Source organism: Rhipicephalus microplus, chromosome X (genome assembly GCF_043290135.1).
Source record: "Rhipicephalus microplus isolate Deutch F79 chromosome X, USDA_Rmic, whole genome shotgun sequence".
Taxonomy (NCBI): Eukaryota; Metazoa; Arthropoda; class Arachnida; order Ixodida; family Ixodidae; genus Rhipicephalus; species Rhipicephalus microplus.
Genome location: NC_134710.1, coordinates 46,945,862 through 46,965,448, shown reverse-complemented (window position 1 = coordinate 46,965,448; position 19,587 = coordinate 46,945,862). Strand labels below are relative to the sequence as shown.

The window sequence follows — 19,587 nt, the reverse complement described above, 5'->3', positions numbered from 1 at the left end:
AATTGCTGAACTCAATTGAGTGATAGAAGCGCACTGCGAAACCCTCTCCAAGCGACAGTGGGATAAGGTTTGCAACTCTATAGATCTGGAGTCGAGAAAAGGAGGAACCTGGAATCAACGAAAAGACCAATAAGACGAAAGCCACACAAAATCAAATCAGCGCAACACGTTAGGCAAAATTTAGCACGTGGCACAGAACAATTTATCAAAGTCAGAAGCCATTGTACATCTAGTAATAGGCACCAATCCATTGAGGACACACAGTTGCCACCCCTTCTCGATTAGGCTACACAGGCCCAAGCAACCCTATTTTAGATGCTGAATTCACGCTAACAGATGTAAGTGTGGTTTATACAACCTTAATGGGAGATCTCCCCCGGACCCGACAGGATAACAAACAAGATGCTCCGCAATTCGGAAGACGATTCTATAGAATATTTAACGCAAATAAATTATGAGACGTGGAAAAAAGGTGGAGTTCTTAGTGAATGGAACACCATTTTAATCCAAAAACCAAGCAAGCCTCCTGCTTTCGAGTATCTACGACCGATTTCACTGACATCGTGTGTGGTAAAGGTTGCTGAACATGTGATACTATATAGATTATCTAGGTACCTGGAAGAGCACAGCTTTTACCCTCACGATGATAGCTTTCAGACATGGTCTTTCCACGCAAGACACCGTGCTCCTACTCAAGAACAGAATTATAAGTCACAAGACAAGGGACACGCGAACAATAGTGTGATCAGACATGGAGAAAACCTTCAATAATATTCATCATACCTTCGCCCCGCCGCGATGGTCTAGTGGCTAAGGTGCTCGGCTGCTGACCTGCAGGTCGCGGGTTCGAATCCCAGCTGCGGCGGCTGCATTCCCGATGGAGGCGGAAATGTTGTAGGCCCGTGTGCTCAGATTTAGGTGCACGTTAAAGAACCCCAGGTAGTCGAAATTTCTGGAGCCCTCCACTACGGCGTCTCTCATAATCATATGGTGGTTTTGGGACGTTAAACCCCACATATCAATCATCATACCTTCATTCGGAAAACCATTTCGGAACCTTTGTTTGCATAGTATTTTTATCAATACTTCAAAAAATTTTTCAGCGGAAGGAGACCAACGCTCATGGCTGGGGACCTAAAATCAGTTAAAGTAAAGCTAGGCAACTGGGGTGCACCTGAAAGAGCGGTCATCTCACCTACACTTTTAAATATCTTTATTATAGGTCCCACCAGAAAACTCGAATACATCGAAGGCACAGAGTACACTATTTACTCAGATGACATCACGATATGGTGTACGGGAGGAAGTGACGGAGAAATAAAAAAAACTTAAATAAAGTCGTAAACATAACGGAAGAGCGTCTCATTCTAACGGGACTCCGATGCTCACCCAAGAAATCTGAAGTCCTGCTATACATACCTAAAAGAAGAGGCCGCAAACCCAGGGGATGGAATTCAACAGAGGAGAATGAGATAACGCTCTATACAATGAGCGGAAGCGCCATTCCAAGGGTGATTTTTATCCGGGTCCTGGGCTTGTTGATAGAAGCCAATGGCTTCAATAACCAAGCTATTCAGCATATCACTAAGAAAGTGCACAACGCAATCAGGCTGATCAAAAGAGTTACTAACCGCCAACAAGGGCTTGGAGAAGACAACGTTGTCAGACTAGTTTAATTGTTTGTGCTGTGCCACTTCGCCTACTTAGCAGCCATGCAAGAGTGGCCGAGATCCGAAAGGGACAAACTTAGTGTTTTACTGTGGAAGATAATCAGGGTAGCTCTTGGGCTACTTATGTATAATGATACTTAAAACCTCATGCAGTTTGAAATGCACAACACATTACAGGAAATCACCGAGTTGCAAGAGAGAGCCAAGTTCATTGGACACATAACAACGCTCACTGGAAGGCACATACTTAAGCGAATTGATACACCGAATACAGCGATAGATGAAAACCGCAAAGGTATACCCAACAAACTGAAGGACATTATCACAGTGTAGCGAAGCGTTCGAACAGAGGGTCATCCTCTCCAGCGCCTTCTACTGGATCGCTCTCTTCGTAAGAAGAAGAGCAGCTCGAGCAGAAAGTCGGTCCTCGCAATGACTGTTGGTCCCCGCATTGACCGACCAACCGCCGTCTATGTCACCGTCATCCCGCCACGCTCCGTCTACCTGCTGTTCACCATCTCCGCGATGTCGCTCACTGTCGCCAATGCGGCTACGCCCACTCGAGGGCGACCAGAAAAACTAGTCGTCGCAGTTCTTGAGACAAGGGCGGTGATGCTGTCGAACTGCGGAAGCCCTCCGGGAAGCTCATCGAACGTAGTAGACGTGTTGTGAATGGTGTTCGTGCATCTGTCCTTGTAAATACTGGAGCCACCGTACCCGTCAAGGACGCAAAACTTAGCTGATTACTGCGCATAGTGACCACGCCACACTCCGGGCTCTCCCTCCGTACAGCCAGTGCCCAAAGCATTCACCCTACAGCGATGTGCACAACCCGCCTCAAGATTCAGGACGTGATGTATGCCGTCGAATTCATCATAATTCCTGCAAGCTCTCACGACGTCATCCTAGGATGGTATTTTCTCTCCCGCCACGACGCCGTCATTCATTGCGCACCAGCAGAAATAGAGCTCCCACCATTCTCTTTTTTGACGCTGGCCGACAGTCCATCTGCTACAAGCAAGTTACTCCTCAGAGACGACACGCAAGTGCCTGAAATCTCGTCCGCAGTGCTGTCGGTCTACTGCGCAAGTCTTCCCGACACCACTGCACTCTTCTCACCATCTCATCATGTTTTCATCAGGAAAAGCTTGCTGTTTCATTTCGTGACAATGCAAGTCACTCACGGTAGCACCACTATTTTGTTCTGAACTCATCCCCGAATAGTGTTACGTTGGTGCGAGGGAAATGTCTGGGCAGCGGGGAACCCATCGAAGACGCAGAAGGTATGGATCAAACCGATCACATGCACTGCCCAAGTTCCAGTGCGTTTAGTGCTGTTTCTACATCTGCTTCATCATCCACTGATGTATTCAGTCCCTTCATTCTCGACAACCTTACGTAGCAGAAAGGCTAGCGTTCCCAGCTTCTGGGCCAGTCGGCAGAATTCCGCTCTTCTTTCGATGTCGCTCAACCTTCTCTCGCCCGCACTTCCACCGTTACGCATCGCATCGACACAGGCGCCCAACCACCACTGTGGCAACGTCCATATCGTGTATCTCCCACAAAACGCCGTGTAATCAACGAGCAAGTCGACGACATGCTTCATCGCGATGTTATCCGGCCCTCTGTCGTTCTCGTCGCGAAGAAGAGCAGTTCTGTGCGGTTCTGTGTTGACTACCGACGCCTCAACAAGATTACTCGTAAGGACGCGTATCCACTTTCGCGGGTAGATGACGTGATTGACAGACTGAAATGAGCATAACTCTTTTCATCTCTCGATTTGCGCTCAGGGTACTGGCAAGTACCTGTGGCTGAGGACGCTCTACCAAAGACCGCTTTTTTCACCCCCGACGGCTTGTACAAATTCAACGTCATGCCATTTGGGCTGTGCAATGCGCCCACACCTTTGAGCGCATGATGGATACCGTTCTGCGTGACCTGAAATAGCACACGTTTTTATGCTACCTTGATGATTTCGTCGTTTTCACTCTTGACCTCTCCACGCATCTTCAACGCCTGCGGCATGTTTTGAGGCGTCTGAGTTACGCCAGTCTGCAACTAAACCTAAAGAAGTTCCAGTTTGCAGCTCGGCAGCTTATTATACTCGGCTACTTCGTGTCCAAGGACAGAATTCTCCCTGATCCAGCCAAGCTTCGAGCTGTGACCGAGCTCCTGAAGCCGACATCCGTCAAGGAACCGCGCAGTTTCGTGGGACTTTGTTCCTATTTTAAGCGCTTCATTCGAAACTTCGCGACTATCATATCGCCGCTTACGAAGCTCCTCGGAAGTGACGGGCCTCTCCATTCGTGGTCATTACAGTGCGACGAAGCTTTCACAACGCTCCGTCATTTGTTGACGTCACCTCCCATACTCCGCCACTACGACCCTACGGCCCCTACAGAGGTACACACGGATGCCAGTGGTGTCGGCCTCGGCGCTGTCCCTGCGCAGCGCAAACCACGGGTCATGGCGTATGCAAGCCGTATGCTTACAAAAGCCGTGGCTAAGTACACCGTCACTGTAAAAGAATGTCTGCAATCGTCTGGGCCCTTACAAAGTTCTGACCTTATTTGTATGGTCGCCAATTTGATGTCGTCACCGACCATCACGCACTATGCTTGTTTTCATAACTGAAAGACCCCTCAGGCCGTCTAGCCCAGTGGGCACTTCGCCTGCAAGACTACGAGATCCGCGGGCTGTACCGCAACGGATGGCAACATGCTGACGCCGACGCCCTGTCGCGCTCTCCCTTGCCTGACGACAATGCCCACAACTCATCGCCTCACTTTGCCGTTTTTTTTTCATTAGAATTCATAGCATTGCTACTGAACAGCGCAAGGATCAATATAGATTGCCTCACTGATAGACTTGCTGACATATCCATCCACTCCATTTACTCGCGCGTTGCTTCGTCAAGCCCAACATTACGCCGCTCGCGACGACCTCCTCCACCGAGGCAATTACAACGGTGACGGCTGCCAGTGGCAACTAGTCATACCCCACAGTCTGTGCTCTGACATATGCAAATTCTTTCATTCTAATCCGCAATCTGCGCCATCCGGGGTATCGAAGACTAACCACCGCAATCGCCAACGGTACTTGTGGCGCGGCATGTACCGCTACGTGCAGAGCTTCGTTCGCTCGGAAAGCGACATGCTGCCAACAACGTGCTGACATCTATGCAGGAGCATAGATTGTCACCGCCGTAAAATATCAACGCACCTGTCACCGGTAAGTCTGTAACCTCTACCTTGCCCTGCCAGGCCGTTTGGGCACATTGGCATCGATTTGCATGAGCCACTTCCACCAATATCGGCTGGTAACCACTGGGCAGTCGCCACTGTAGACCACCTCACGCGATACGCCGAAACTGCCGCTCTCCCCGCGGCTACAGCAAGCTACGTGGCCTCCTTCCTGCTCCAATGATTCATGCTGCGACACGGTCCACCCCACGAACTGCTCAGTGATCGAGGCCATGTCTCCCTGTCCGAAGTCATTGAAGTCATTTTCAAAGAGTGCAGCGTTGTTCACCGCCAAACTCCTGCTTACCACCCGCAGACAAATGGCCTCATCAAACGCTTCAACAATATGCTCGGCGACATGCTCTTCAAGTACGTCACCGCCGATAAAACAAAATGGGATGCCATTCTACCTTTCGTCACCTACGCATATAATACCGCTCCTCAGAGCAATAATGGAATTTCACCTTTCTTTTTATTATATGGAAGGCACCCGTCGCACACTATCGACACGATACTTCTGTACAAGTCAGATTCGTCTGAGTGTGCGCCTATTTCTGCTACAGCCAAGCTTGCTGAAGAGTGTCGAGAGCTTGCAAAGACCTTTACTGCGCATGATCAGAGTGGCAAAAAAGCATTCGCGTTCACGCCAGCACTACTGTGCCCACGTTCCTCCCTGGGGCTCTCATCTGGCTCTCGATCCCTACCACTGCAACTGGCCTATCTTCAAAACTATTGCCCAAATACAAAAGCCCCTACCGTGTCATTGAACGCATTTTCTCTGTGAATTACTTGATCGAAACCATCGAACCATCTTCGTACACGCGCAGTAGAGGGCGCGACATTGTCAACGTGGAGCGCCTCGAGGCCTACCGTGACCCGCTCAGAGTAACAAGCTATTAGGCCCCAAGCGGCTCCCTTTGCGTACCCGGGGTAGTTGTAGCGAAGACTTCGAACAGTGGGTCATCCTCTTCAGCGCCTTCTAGTGGGTCGCCCTCTTCGTAAGAAGAAGGGAAGCTCGTGCAGAGAGTTGGTCCCCGCATTGGCTGTCACTCCTGTGCATCATCACCGAGTGTCCCGGTGTTAACAACACTTATGCTTGTTCGTGTTAACAACACTTATGCTTGTTCCGAGGAATGTTCACCTCATTCATAATGTGAGCCGAACGCAGCTAGGGCCATAGCTCTGCTATAAAAAGCTAAAAGTGCTGCCGAGGAATGCTCGTTTGTCGACGCGGCTTTTACGTCCAATAAACGGGCTTTCACAACAGTGCTTCTGAACGGTAACGAAAAACTAGTCAACTCGGCTTCATTTACACCACAGAGTCAGAAATTTGCGAGCAATTAGCCATAGCATTGGCACTTTTGGACCCAAGTAGATCTAGGTTCCACAGCGACTCTCGGGCAGCCGTGCGAGCATTTGTCAAATGAGTTATCTCTACGCAGGCTGTGGCAATGCCCAAGAGAAAAGTGATCAAGCCACACATGATTATTTGGTTTCCTGCTCACATGAGAGAAATAAAGAGTGCTCCCACAAACCTCAACGAATCTGCACACAGTACTGCACTAGGACTTGTCAACCATGCAGTCACAAGGCAAGAAGATACTGAGGTGTCAGCATGCAAGGATCACCTCATTTCGTACAACGAGCTAACGATACATGTCTATTTAGGACGCAGAGTCTTCCCTCCTCCACGCAGTAAACTAAACAGAGCTTGGGCCCTTACACTCAAGTGATTACAAACAAGAACCTCTGCGAACCGGCTGTTAACAGGATTTATCCGGAATTGTGTGTTCCTACAACATGCGATAAATGCCACGACACCAGACTTTGCTCATATGCTCGGGCATTGCTCCGCGTTACGTAGCGACAAGGATAATACTGAAAAACGATGGGACGCAGCTTTGGGCAATACTAAACTAGACGGAAACTTATGGGCAGTTTAACGGGCCCGCGAAGCGGCTGCAAGGCTAGGTCTCTAGACACCAGCGTGAAAGTGGCCCACTTCAGACTAGGATACTAGCACAACCTATTGGACCTAAATAAAGTTTTTTCATCCATCCATCCACTATTTCCACTATTCCCTTGTTTTCGTGGCAGCTACGTCAGGCCTCTCATATCTATAATATTTATTTGTTTACTGTCTGTTTGATCATTATTACTTCTAACCCTAGAAGGGTCAATACATGAATAGACAAACAATCAAGTGTTTGATCACCGAGGTTATACTACGCAGAGGTCATCCACCGTGTTCGGTCTAAAAAACTATTCTGTGTGCTCTTGGACATTCAGTAACGCTGATATGATATGAGAATACACTCTTCAATGTCGTTTGACTAATAATAACCATTGGAATTTACGTCCCATAACCACAATATTATCATCAAATATGCCGTAGGAGAGGGCTTCGTAAATTTTGACCGCCTCTGGTTCTTTCGCGTGCGCATAAGTCTAATGACACGACCTGTAGTATTTTGCCTTCATAAAAATTCGACCACCAGGCCGGAGCCAGCAGCTTATCGGATGACCTTCAGTTCACCAGTCGAGCACCATAGTTACTATATATTCTACCGCGACGGGTGAGATCATTTGAGCCTCAGCGGAACAGTGGCTATGGCACTCGGCTGCTGACCTGAAAATAGCGAGTTCGATCCCCGTCGCGGCGGTCGCATTTCTATGGAGGAGAAATGGTTGAAGCCCATGCACTGTGCGGTGTCAGTGCACGTTAAAGAACAACAGATGGTCAAAATTTCGGGAATCGTCCACTATACGGAATATCTTATAATCACGTGGTGGTTTTGGGACGTGAAACCCCAGTTACAAATATATTATTATTATTATTATTATTATTATTATTATTATTATTATTATTATTATTTTGAAGGCACGTGTGATAATACGGACGTTATCCATCATTACCGGGCTGGACGAGCGCTCAAATAACCTCGGGGTGAGCACAGACACTGAGTATAACTTTCCACTACCCTTTATCTGTTAAAGTTATGGTCGCAAGTAAAAAGCGTACAAACCGCCGGCACTAGTAATTGCATAGAATGGGCGCATAGTCAGCAATGGATCACCGACAGGCGTTATTTTCTAGACCCGCTCCTACGAGAATCTTCTAGGCCGTTGCAAAGCCAGCAACAAACTCACAAAAAATTGGTAGCACATATCGGTCAATCGGGCAGTGTTCCAAGATCACTTCAGACACGCCGTAAGTGAACGTAAAGAAATGAGCTGAAGACAAGATGGTGCAGAACGTCTGCTCAAGATGAGATAGAATTTAGGTTGGGGGGGGGGGATGCTAATAGGGAACTTCAAAGGCTGCACGTGGCACTGAGCGGGTTGCTTCGCGGGAACCGAAAAGTTTACGGAGGCACTATTGTCTGTTCACACTTCGTGCACGACGACGGAAAAGGAAGATCGACGCGGCTAAATGCGTCTCGTCGGGATTACCGCGAGTCGTCGTTTTCTCGACTAGAAAGGATCTCGGAGACGCTCAGAGCAGGACAGCGAGGACAATTTTTTTCAAGGCTCGCACCGGAAGGAAAGCTGCTAGCTGGCCGGTCATTTTTTGCTCGGGATCGTTATCATTTCACGAAGGTCACTTGAGGGCTAACGCAACGACCGACTGTGAGAAGGATAAACCTATCAGGAGCATATGAAGAGTACAAAAGAGGCGCACGCAACGGGACATTTATACGCCAAACCTACTAACACATGGCTTCTTCGCGAAAAGATTGTAGCGCCGAATGAGACGAGACCAGACAATACTGCCACTCGATCTAGATGGCACAAATTCGCCTCAACAACACATGGGCACGAAGAAGAGAAGGCCCAACTCGTCCATGTGCATCCCTTATTCGTCCCCGTGTGTCTGCACAAGCGTTAAGAAGACAGACAGATACACGAAAGTGCCACTAACTCCCAACTGTAGTGTAATAAAGATATATACGCAAAAGTTTACACGGCAGAAGAGCATAATTCATAACCCTCACAACTTGCCCACTGATACAAAGAGCCAGTAAGGTATTATTTCTAGACATATTCTATTGTTTTCAGTCCGATTATCGCGAGAGTTATAGCCTCGGCTGCGTTTGTGCTGTGTATATACCTCCGCATGTTTCTTCAATAAATAATAGCTGAAAGTTAGCGCCAATCCGTGTAGCTGTCTGTCCTTGCATCGTTTCCAGCTACATTTTTTATCCTCCAGGAATTCACAACCAACTAGCCCAAGATAAGCTTTTGCAAAGCCACCTATGAACTTCATGATCACAAAGCGGGCCACTTCACAAAGAGTGCACGCGTGATATTGGGCGCCTGTGGAGCTATACTACAATTCGCAAGTTTCGTACACTGTTACGCCGCCCCGCCGCCACCAGCGTAATTTTTTAAAGAGTATCGGAGTAGTGGCGGGGCAGCGCTACTCATAGCATGTGCATGCAGTGATGTTCCGTGCAGAGAATTTGTCATTTTTCGGGGAAATTTCGCCTGTCATTTGGAGACCAAGAGAATCTTCGTGATATTGCAGGGAGTTTCAAGAATAGTAAATTCTTTTATGACAACCGATAGTTAGTGGTCACACTGTGCCTTCATCAGCTCCAATCGGTTCTGACACGTGCACCGTGAAAGCATGACCTTTGGTATTTGTTTCTGACATTTACGTGGAGCACTTTCTAGTTCACTAATGGTGTTAGACTTGAAGTACAGAATGTGCGTGTACTAACGGTATATAAATAATAAAGTCATGCTTTTGTTGTGCACCAGTGGAGGGGCTAGTCATTATTTCAAAAGTCGCCAGTACGCGAGAAACTTGTATTTATATTAAGTGTGTGCATGAATGGCAGCGGAAATCGGTACTGTTGCACATGAAAATAAGCTGAGAATTTTGGGAAAGTTTTCTGAGAAAATTCCCTGAAATGGAGAATTTTTTGTCTCTTAATGAGAATTCTTCGGCGTAAAATGAAACATCACTGTGTGTATGTACTTTTTAGTTGGCGTTGGGCCTTCACTAGAACGTTTGTGTTGTAGTTACCGGGCACAAAGGGGTCACTGCGATAGTTTCACACTCTCCGTTTGTAAAAACGGTGCACTTTTCAGACACAATGAAGTAACAACTGACACTCTTATTTGCCTTGATCTGTATCTGTGTGTACCTTTCGTGCGTCATTTGTGCTTGAAAAACGTGGGACATCTTTCCACTTGCTTGCCATTCAGTGCGTGACCTTCCGATTTGTTGCTATCACGTTCATTGTTTCGCCTTTGCTGCAAAGCTGTGATTTTTATAAAAATTCTTCAAAGAGATTGACATTGCGATAACTTTGCGAAACCTTACATAGGTAAATATCCGCTCAAAACGGCCCCGCCATGGTGGTCTAGTGGCTAAGCTACTCGGCTGCTGACCCGCAGGTCGCGGGTTAAAATCCCGGCGGCAGCGGCTGCATTTCCCATGGAGGCGGAAATGGTGTAGGCCCGTGTGCTCAGATTTAGGCGCACGTTAAAGAACACCAGATGGGCTAAATTTTCGGAGCCCTCCACTACGGCATCTCTCATAATCATATGGTGGTTTTGGGACGTTAAACCCAGCATATCGTCATCCACTCAAAACTAAGAATGTGAAAGTAAATACAGAATGTTTTGACACTATTTGGGGTTGTGCGTACAACAACCTCGTAAGAGAGCAGCGCTTCGAGATAGGTATATTGCACTTGAAGTTTTAAATAACTATATCTACTTAGGACAAGTAATGACTGTGGAGCCGAACCACGGGATGGAAGTAACTAGAAGAATAAGAATGGGGTGGAGCACATGTGGCAAGCACTCTCAAATCATGACAGGTAGATTGCCACTCTCCCTCAAGAGGAAGGTTTATAACAGCTGCATCTTGCCGGTAGTTAGCTTCGGTGCAGAAACCTGTAGACTTACGAAGAGGGTTCAGCTTAATTTGAGGATGGCGCAGCAAGCAATGAAAAAGAAAATGGTTGGTGTAACCTTAAAGGACAAGAAGAGAGCAGAGTAAATTAGGGAACAAACCAGAGCTAAGTATCATAGTTGAAATCAAGAAGAGGAAATGGACATGGGCCGGGTATTTAGCACGTAAACAGGATAACCGCTGGTCATTAAGGGTAACTAACGGGATTCCTAGATAAGGCAAGCGGGTTTGCGGGAGACAGAAGACCAGGTGGGCAGATGAGATTCAGAAGTTTGCGGGTATATATTGGCAGCAGAAAGCGCAGGACCGAGTTGGCTGGCGGAACATGGGAAAGTCCTTTGTACTGCAGTAGAAAGCGCAGGACCGAGCTGGCTGGCGGAACGTGGGAAAGTCCTTTGTACTGCAGTGTACTGCAGTTAGGCTGATGATGATGTGACAAACCACGTAATGATCGTGAGGCATTCCTTTAGTGAAGGGCAACGTGCATGTACATCGCACGCCGCAACAAGTGATGTGTTTGGCATTGAGGACGTCTTCGCCTTCAAGGAGGCATCGTATCCGAGTTTATGATGCGTCTTGGTGGCGCTTAATGTGTGACTGTAAATAGGGTAGAGCCATCGCGATGCAAGAAAAAAAAACACTGCACTGTAGGCTGCACATGTGCTCGGCGACTCGGATATACTCTCTGTGGGCGCCATATTGAACCCCAGTAAGCACCCCCTATAGGCGATGCAACTTGCGAATATAGAAAACCAGTTGGTCGCGACGACAGGAATGCCCGACAGAGACTTTCTTCCTCACCCTCCCGAAGGGAAGTGTTGCGAATAGGTTAGTGCAAACAAGGTGAAAGATCAAGATAAAAGGGGGGCTTGAGGTGATGAAAAACGGTACAAACAAGTATTATCGCGGGATTCAGCGTTCCAACCAGAAGACACCAAATGAAGAGATAGAGGCAAGAGTTGGAAGCGAGGAACGTCGTCTAGTTCTTCAGCGGCATTATGCAACACCTTCATATTTTTCTTTGTTTTTTCGCCCGATTCAATTCCTTCCGTGTGACACATTCCGCTTAGTGGGCAGTATACACGGCAGTGGTGGGGAAGATTCCGGTGCAGTCAACGTATTATAAAGAATAACAATATTAGGTACATCAGAAGAAGATAGAACGAAAAAAAGGAAACAACAATCATTACATAATACGCGGGCCCTGCCGAATGCTGGTGAAGGCTCGCCGTTGTCGTAGGCAGCGTTCCAAAGTCAGCACCTTCGAGAAAGTAAACGAAGATGTCGTACCTTTCTGGAGTTTTCTTTAGAGAAGTCGGCGAGCGAGGACAGGAAGCTTTTACTGGAGTTGTCCGAGCGTGGAAACAGGGCGTCCGCGGCGGCCACGTCTGGGCCATGGTCCCAGGGTGACCAGGGAGCCAGCTGGGCCAGCGTCGAGTACGGGAGCCGCTGCCGGTCACTCTGCACCACCTGCTGCAGTCCCACACCGAACACCTGTCCACACGGAATGTCTGCTGCAGTGTGTGTGAGAGACAGTGGAGTACTTAATCAACACGCCTCGGAATAGCTTACGTAACCTTACAGAACCAGCCAGCAACAGTACAAAGAAAACAACAGTAAAAAAGCCGCCTTTTTACGAGTTTGGGTGATGGCCGAGAAAGTTTCCGAAAACATCAGCGCTTAGTACCACCAGCATTTCTCTCATTTTTTTTCCATTCCCCCTTTTCCCAGAGCAGGGTAGTCAACGAGACTCACTACATGTGCCCAGACTCACTTCATTCTCTGACTCACTACAAGTCAGGGAATAATGCACCTTACTTCACGATCATGTATGTTACGATGCACTTGAGGCGGAATACTTACGCATAGAACTTATCGTGATGTGGATAGATCGCGTGCGAGCTTATGTGGCAGTAGAAGATCTGCTAGGACCATAGCTTCTGTTTTGGGGCGAGTTGAAGCAGCAGATAAATTAAGTGATGGACAAAGAAACTTGCCACCCGTGCACAGATTACGCCTATGGTTTCTGCGTATGCCGCAAAAATTTACAATAACAACCCTACAACAATTGTTTATTGTAGAACATCATAGCATCGTTAGTGCTATCGTTAGTGACAAGCATATGTAACGGCAGTATTTTGTCTTGGGAATGGCAAAGCCTTGTTGCATCATGCAGTCAGAAAGAGAGAGAGATAGGGATGGGGCAAGTGCTTTTTCTGCACCCCTCTACAGGCGACGGTGACGAGCATCGTCTTGCTTATACGCAGGCCCTTTTACTGTTAGCCGCGCGCCTTTTGTCTTCCTACGGCGGAAGTGCACGATCTAGTGGTGGCACTAAGATCGAGCGATCATCCTAACTAACAACTTTAACCTTTTCAGTCAGCAATTATTATGCACTGCCAGAAACGCGTCAAATTCGCACGGTATAAATCCAAGGCGCTCAGTATTACATTCCAAGTAAGAAAATGAAGGGAGGCGTTGTTTTTGTGAGATTTAGAAAAGTCGAGGTGATGTGTGTGTAACTTAATTATTAACTGTCCTGCCACCATTCAGCTTAAGTACTTGCATAAAAATAATTCACTATTAAGCCCTTGATGGACGGTTGAAAACGGCGAGGGAAACAGTGTTGTCATTGAGGGCGTATTCGAAGAGTATGGTAGACGCTTTGTTTGGTGCCTCAGTTTCAGTTTAACTTGCTCTATTAGCCAGATTTCATCGCTCTGTGGTGATTACCAGTGGCAATCTCTCAAAGATATTGAAGTGGATATGAAGTGCCGTAGGAAGGACTTGAATTTACCAATTTCGCTTCAATTATTTTCACTGGTTAAAAGGTCAATTGTTTTAGTTTAAATTTTACTGTCGTAATTAGGGTTGGTACACATCTAAAGATGTCTTTTTTCACAGTAAAAATAACGCAACAGTTAGCACGCAGATGCCTCTTTCCTGTAATTTTTAAATAATATTGGATACATTTCTTGAAAAAACTTGTGTGTTAGAGCTTAAAGAAAGAAGGCGAGCATGCGGGCATTCTTACTCCTTTCTTTGCGACTTCCGAAAAAGCTCGTGGTATGAACCTTCTTCCGAAGTAGGGCAGGCCGTCTGCGAAGTTTCGCCGACGCCTCCATTCTGTCCTCTGCACGTAGAGAGGAGAGCACAAGTGAAAAAAATTCGCCCGAATCTACATGTTACATATAACTGTCGTCGAAAGACGATAGTCTTGCGTCTGGAGAGAGTGAACAAAACGTTTATATGATGTTCTGCGCAAGACAATCGGTGAATGGTATTCTGGAGGTGCTGTGTTAGAGTGCCTCGAGCGTATAACAGAAGCGAACAAGCGCATCTAGAATGGATGGATGGGTTGATGTGCCTGTACCCTTTAGATCGGGCGGCGGCTAACGCCACCTAGCCGTTAGCCACGTTAGGCACGAACGCCATCTAGCAGTTATCTTCGAAAACAAAGGCGTGTGTGACCGCGGAGAAAAATGCACGCCAGTCACGGAGGTGATAAAGTGTAGAATGCTAAGTGACGAGCAGGTGCCGCCACCGTGCCGTCGTAGCAAAGCGTCGGAAACACCTTCTTGAGCATCGCGTTGCACTGTCAGCGCAGCGCATTAAACACTACAGTCCTTAGAGTTACTTGTGTGTGCCTCTTATAGTATAAAGACATACATAAAAAACATAGACATGTTGTTATGGCGCCTCATATATGCGCATTATTTGCTTTTTAATTGACAATCGTTCAACTATAAACGCTAAAGCTTCAGCTATATTAGTGGGTACTGTAGATGGGGTTGTCCGTTTGGTGCCGTTTGAGGTTTCGTTAGGGCAGAAAAACAGACAAATGTACAGACAGACAGACCAAAATTTTTCCGTTGATGGTCCCCAAGAAAGACTATCGTCTTCAAAAGCCGCCCCACTAAACTCGCAGGTTATGGTTACTGACGCTGGATGACATGCATGTCATCTACGTATCACGTCGTGATTTAGTTACAATGTATCTATGTATCACGTCGTGACAGTACAATGTCAACAGCAAAAGCTTTCAGAACAGGGGCGAAAAACAAGGAATAAATAAAAAACATTCTTTTCTGCCAAGTGCGCCCTCGAATTGGTATCTGCAGCGAAAGCTCATTGCACTACATTGATATAGCACTGATCAAACCAACTGCGGGGTTTTTAGTGAGATCGTGAATAAATAAAATGTTTTCACGAATTCCATGTTCTGAAAATTTTTGCGCCTATGACCTCCAAATGAAAACGCTTTATGTTTTCTGAAGGAGCCAACCAAAACCTAAAAATTATTGGAGGTCCCGCTCGTTACAAGCCAGCAATGAACTCGAATGAACTCGTCGACTCTCGAGTGTGCTTCGGTAAGGCGCATATCACAAATCTCAACGTTTACGAATTGCAGAAACACAGACTCGATCATTTAAGCTTGATACTTTACACCAACAATTATTGATCAGTCAACCAACTTGACTAACAGATACATTTTTAGACGAGAAGGAGCTCTTTAACTAGCCTGTGTAGCGTTGTCCCACCATCCGCACCACACTCCACTGACCGCAGGTGTTGGGGCGGTGCCAAGTAGGTCATGCCTTCCCTTGCAGTGCACGCGCGTTGACGTCACTCTCTCTAGCCGGTTGCCGCTCACCACGTGTCATCTCTCTCGCTTCACCCTCTCCACTGCTCACAACGTTCTAGCGCACATCGAGCAAACAGCCTTTCTGCAATGAACTTTACAGGAAAGCCAACGTGCCTCCTGCGTCTTTGCGTTTCAAATAATTGTTCACTCGAGTCAACAATACACCGCGTTTCGCTTCAGACTGTTCTTCCAGCCACCGTGTCAACGCCCGTTTCAACCGGGTCGACGCCATGCGCACCGCTGCTGCTTCGCATCTCATCAGGGTTCCGTTCGGGGAGATCGTTCATAAATTTTTTTGCGTTTCGCATTTTGCCTTCAGTTAACATGTTTGCGTCTACACTGCAACTCTTGTTATGAGCGCGCTTTCTTACAAGTGGCTCAATTCTGCCGCTCAGTGTGAAAAATACCTCCCCGTGGCCTTCGTGTAGGGCACATGCGTGTGTTGCTGGCTTACACGAGATGGCACTACGGCATACGCAAGCGACGGGGATAGCCTTTAAATCACGAAAGAATGCGAAAAAAGTAACAATGAAAGTGAAAGCTTGCACAGAGCTTAACAACCAGTCTTATACACAACGGCCTCGATACGTCAGATCTGCTCGGCGCCGCTTACATGCGTTCACCCATAACACGCCACCTACACCATGTTTAAGCAACGCCCAGTTTTCTCGAACCGGATTGGCATGTAAGAACTGTTTCTGAAGAGGGCGCTAAATTATACTTTCTCTTATGCCTGTGCCTCATGGTGACAAGCGGTCTGCAAGCGCTTGGATTAAAAAACCTGAAAAAAAATCGTTGCGCTCTACCTGACTAATTACTTGCAGACTGAATGGTATTAGTTAAAACAACTACGGGCAGTCTTATTTGCATTTGTCATGGTGCACGATGAAGCAAGCAACAACATCCAACACAACTGTCTACAGAGCACAAGAGCTGAGACGTGCGTTTGACCGTGTGGAGTGAGCTGCATGGTTCCAGACAGCATGGAGCTAAGAAAACTACAGGAATGCATGAAAACGCCACTCGGCGCTGTCTCTCATCTTGCGTCCGTTTCACAGTTCTACTTTATCAGCGATTTAAAATGCGCACTGCAATACAAATGCGTTAGTTAAGATTGGGATGACGGATGTAATCGCTATGATTCAGATGATTAAGACGACACGTTGAAGGACTGGACTGCTCGCCCACCTCCTGACAGACTTCAGTTTATTTAAACACTGACACTTATTTACAAACAAAGGCTGGGGTAGCCACTAAACCGACCACACAGTAACCACTGAGCTGTATTATTATCAACGTCGGCGTTGCTTGCCGAGCCCTTCGTATACTCCACACATCGACACCAACTTCTCAATGTAGTATCATCCTTGGATCAGAGTCTGCGCTAAGCACGACCTCTGTCCGCCTCAACGTAGTATCAACCTTGGATCAGAGTCTGCGCTAAGCACGACCTCTGTCCCCGCTTCCCGATCTCGTTCTCGAGCACCAAGCTCCCCTTCTCTATTTCTCTTCATTAAATTCTCCCGCCTCATCTGAGACAGCCTCGTGGGACGAACCCCTAGTCGATGCTCCACCAAGGGAGCAAACAACTGCCCTTTCCTCAGAGATGGGTATCCGCCTCTGCGTTCCCACACTTTGCCATCCTCGGAGCATCGGCTGAAAAGAACTCCGCCATTTCGTCGATGTACAGCTCAAAAGATACCTTCATGCGACAACAAGCCTGTGTAGACGGCCGGTTGGCTGTCTGGCGTGAGTAGACACAATTCTGTCATATATGTACACGTATTGTTACAGCATGGCGCACATTATCTTGTTGGGAGCCGTGTCGCGACAGCGATCACTTATTTCTCAGTCTGGCTCACCGTGAGAGTGCTACCTCGGTGCGGGTGACTCCCCAGCACAAGTTGCGGCGAAAAAAAGCTCATAAGGTTTGATTGATTGATTTGTGGTGTTTAACGTCCGAAAACCACCATATGATTATGAGAGACGCCGTAGTGGAGGGCTCCGGAAATTTAGACCACCTGGGGTTCTTTAAGGTGCACCCAAATCTGAGTACATGGGCCTACAACTTTTCCGCCTCCATCGGAAATGCAGCCGCCACAGCCGGCATTTTGATCCCGCGACCTTCGGATCAGCAGCCGAGTACCTTAGCCACTAGACCGCTGTGGCGGGTGCTCACGGGATTTGACGACAAAGACGCGTTCTGAGGAGAACGGTTTAGTCCACGTCTGGGCAGCCTCGTCTTTTCATTAACTTCCCTTTTCGTCAAGCGCCGTCTACGGACTGGCCATCCTTCGCGGGCCCCAAACATAACTGCGTTCCTCGTCATTCCGCGTTGTCCTTGTTGGTTAGACTAGAGTACAATTACCGTAGCCTGCCCAGTAAGGCAGGTCTTACTCAAGTGGCTTATTTAATTGGTGGCCTGAAATTCAAATGGAGGCCGTGCACCCACCTCTGGGTACGTCTACCTTGCAGCCGATACCGATGCTTTGGAGCCTGTATACAGCCAGTGCCCGGAAGCCTATGGCCTCCGTCTCGGTGAGAGCCACGAGCATCGTTGGCCGCAGCGTCAGCCGGTCTCCGGTCCGGGAACGCCAACGGCAGCAGTCCTGCACGCACCGACCAAACGTATCTATCTTACAAAACCTTCGCAAATATCAATGGATCAAACACACAATTGACTGCAGAACACACGCTGCATTTTTCTTGGGTGATTGCGTGTGTAGCAGAAGCGTAGCCAGAAAATGTTTTTTTTTTTGGGGGGGGGGGTCAATTATATTTTATGTTCGTGCGTACGTTTGTATATGTGTACATATAAGCAAACAAAATCGAAAATGAAAAAAATTCGGGAGAATAAAGTTTAGTCCCCACCTGGCTACGCCCGTGGGGTCTACCCTGTCATAGGCAATAAGGGTTGTACAGTCGACGTGAAAAGTTTGGAGGCCACCATGTCAAAACATCGAAGTTTCCCGTGATTCGTGAGTCCATTCACTCGCATGGCACTGCACATGTTTGCGCTTTTTGGAACGAGCCGAAAGCCTAAGTTTAGGGCTTCACACCAAAGCAGCTTAAATATTATAGGATTCTCCTTATGTATTGTGGTCTCTGAACTTCCGTGACTGATCGGGCAAAGTGGGACCATACCTCGGGGGTCCAGCTGCAGACGCTGAGCGTGGATACCCTGGACTGTGACTTGGCCCGTAACCTCCACAGTTTCCGTAGGGCGTTGGACAGCTTGCCGGACGGGCAGCCACTGTACTGTTCCTGCTGTTGCTGGTGTCGCTGCTGTTGGTGCATTCCTGAGGAATGTTGAAGTGATGCCTTTTAATTCCACGCCAGCACAACTGCACTTTACCTTCAATTCAGTATGCATACATACATACATACATACATACATACATACATACATACATACATACATACATACATACATACATACATACATACATACATACATACATACATACATACATACATACATACATACATACATACATACATACATACATACATACATACATACATACATACATACATACATACATATGGCATGTACGACAGAACCATGGCGTCGTGCAGAACTTTCGGGACCAACCAACCTCCAACCGTATTATGTTCATGTAATTATCTGAAGTGGGACGCCGGGATGCTTATATTGAGACAACAAATTGCCCCGACACAATCATTAAACGGAGGAGAATTATGGCCGCTGACAGCTAGCGTTATCCAGCCTGCGAATTGGCTAAATTTCGCCAGGGTAATAGATATATAAGAAACCTTAGACTACATCAAGAATTCAAGGCCATTCCTACATCGACCTACCAATGCACCTTGTTAGGTTAGACGCATAGTCTGCCAAGAGACAGCTTCATAGCTCAACTCCACCGTTACCTGTTACCGGTGATATAACAAGACACCTATGTTGGCAAGTTTTCTTTGTTTAAATTTAGCGCTGGCAGTGAGTAGTATCGGAGAAAGGAGTAATAACGTAAACTCTATAGCCGCCCAAACGTACAGAATACAGCGGAAAAGCTCGTGGCGTTCCTCCATCACTTTCTTTATTAGTCACTAGGGGTTAAGGTACTCGGCTGCTGACCCGCA

General features: G+C 47.3%; 1 protein-coding gene across 1 annotated transcript in view; it reads right to left on the bottom strand.

Moving 5' to 3' along the window:
- LOC119162164 (rho GTPase-activating protein 6-like) overlaps positions 1-18,783 on the bottom strand; it is a 34,004-nt gene extending 15,221 nt beyond the window's left edge. Inside the window, exons 1-3 of the mRNA XM_075876332.1 lie at positions 18,631-18,783; positions 17,939-18,095; positions 12,132-12,355 (exon numbers count right to left, since the gene is read on the bottom strand). Coding sequence (XP_075732447.1) covers positions 12,132-12,355; positions 17,939-18,095; positions 18,631-18,783 — 534 coding nt within the window. The remainder of the gene's footprint in view (positions 1-12,131; positions 12,356-17,938; positions 18,096-18,630) is intronic.
- Positions 18,784-19,587: the final 804 nt, after the last annotated feature.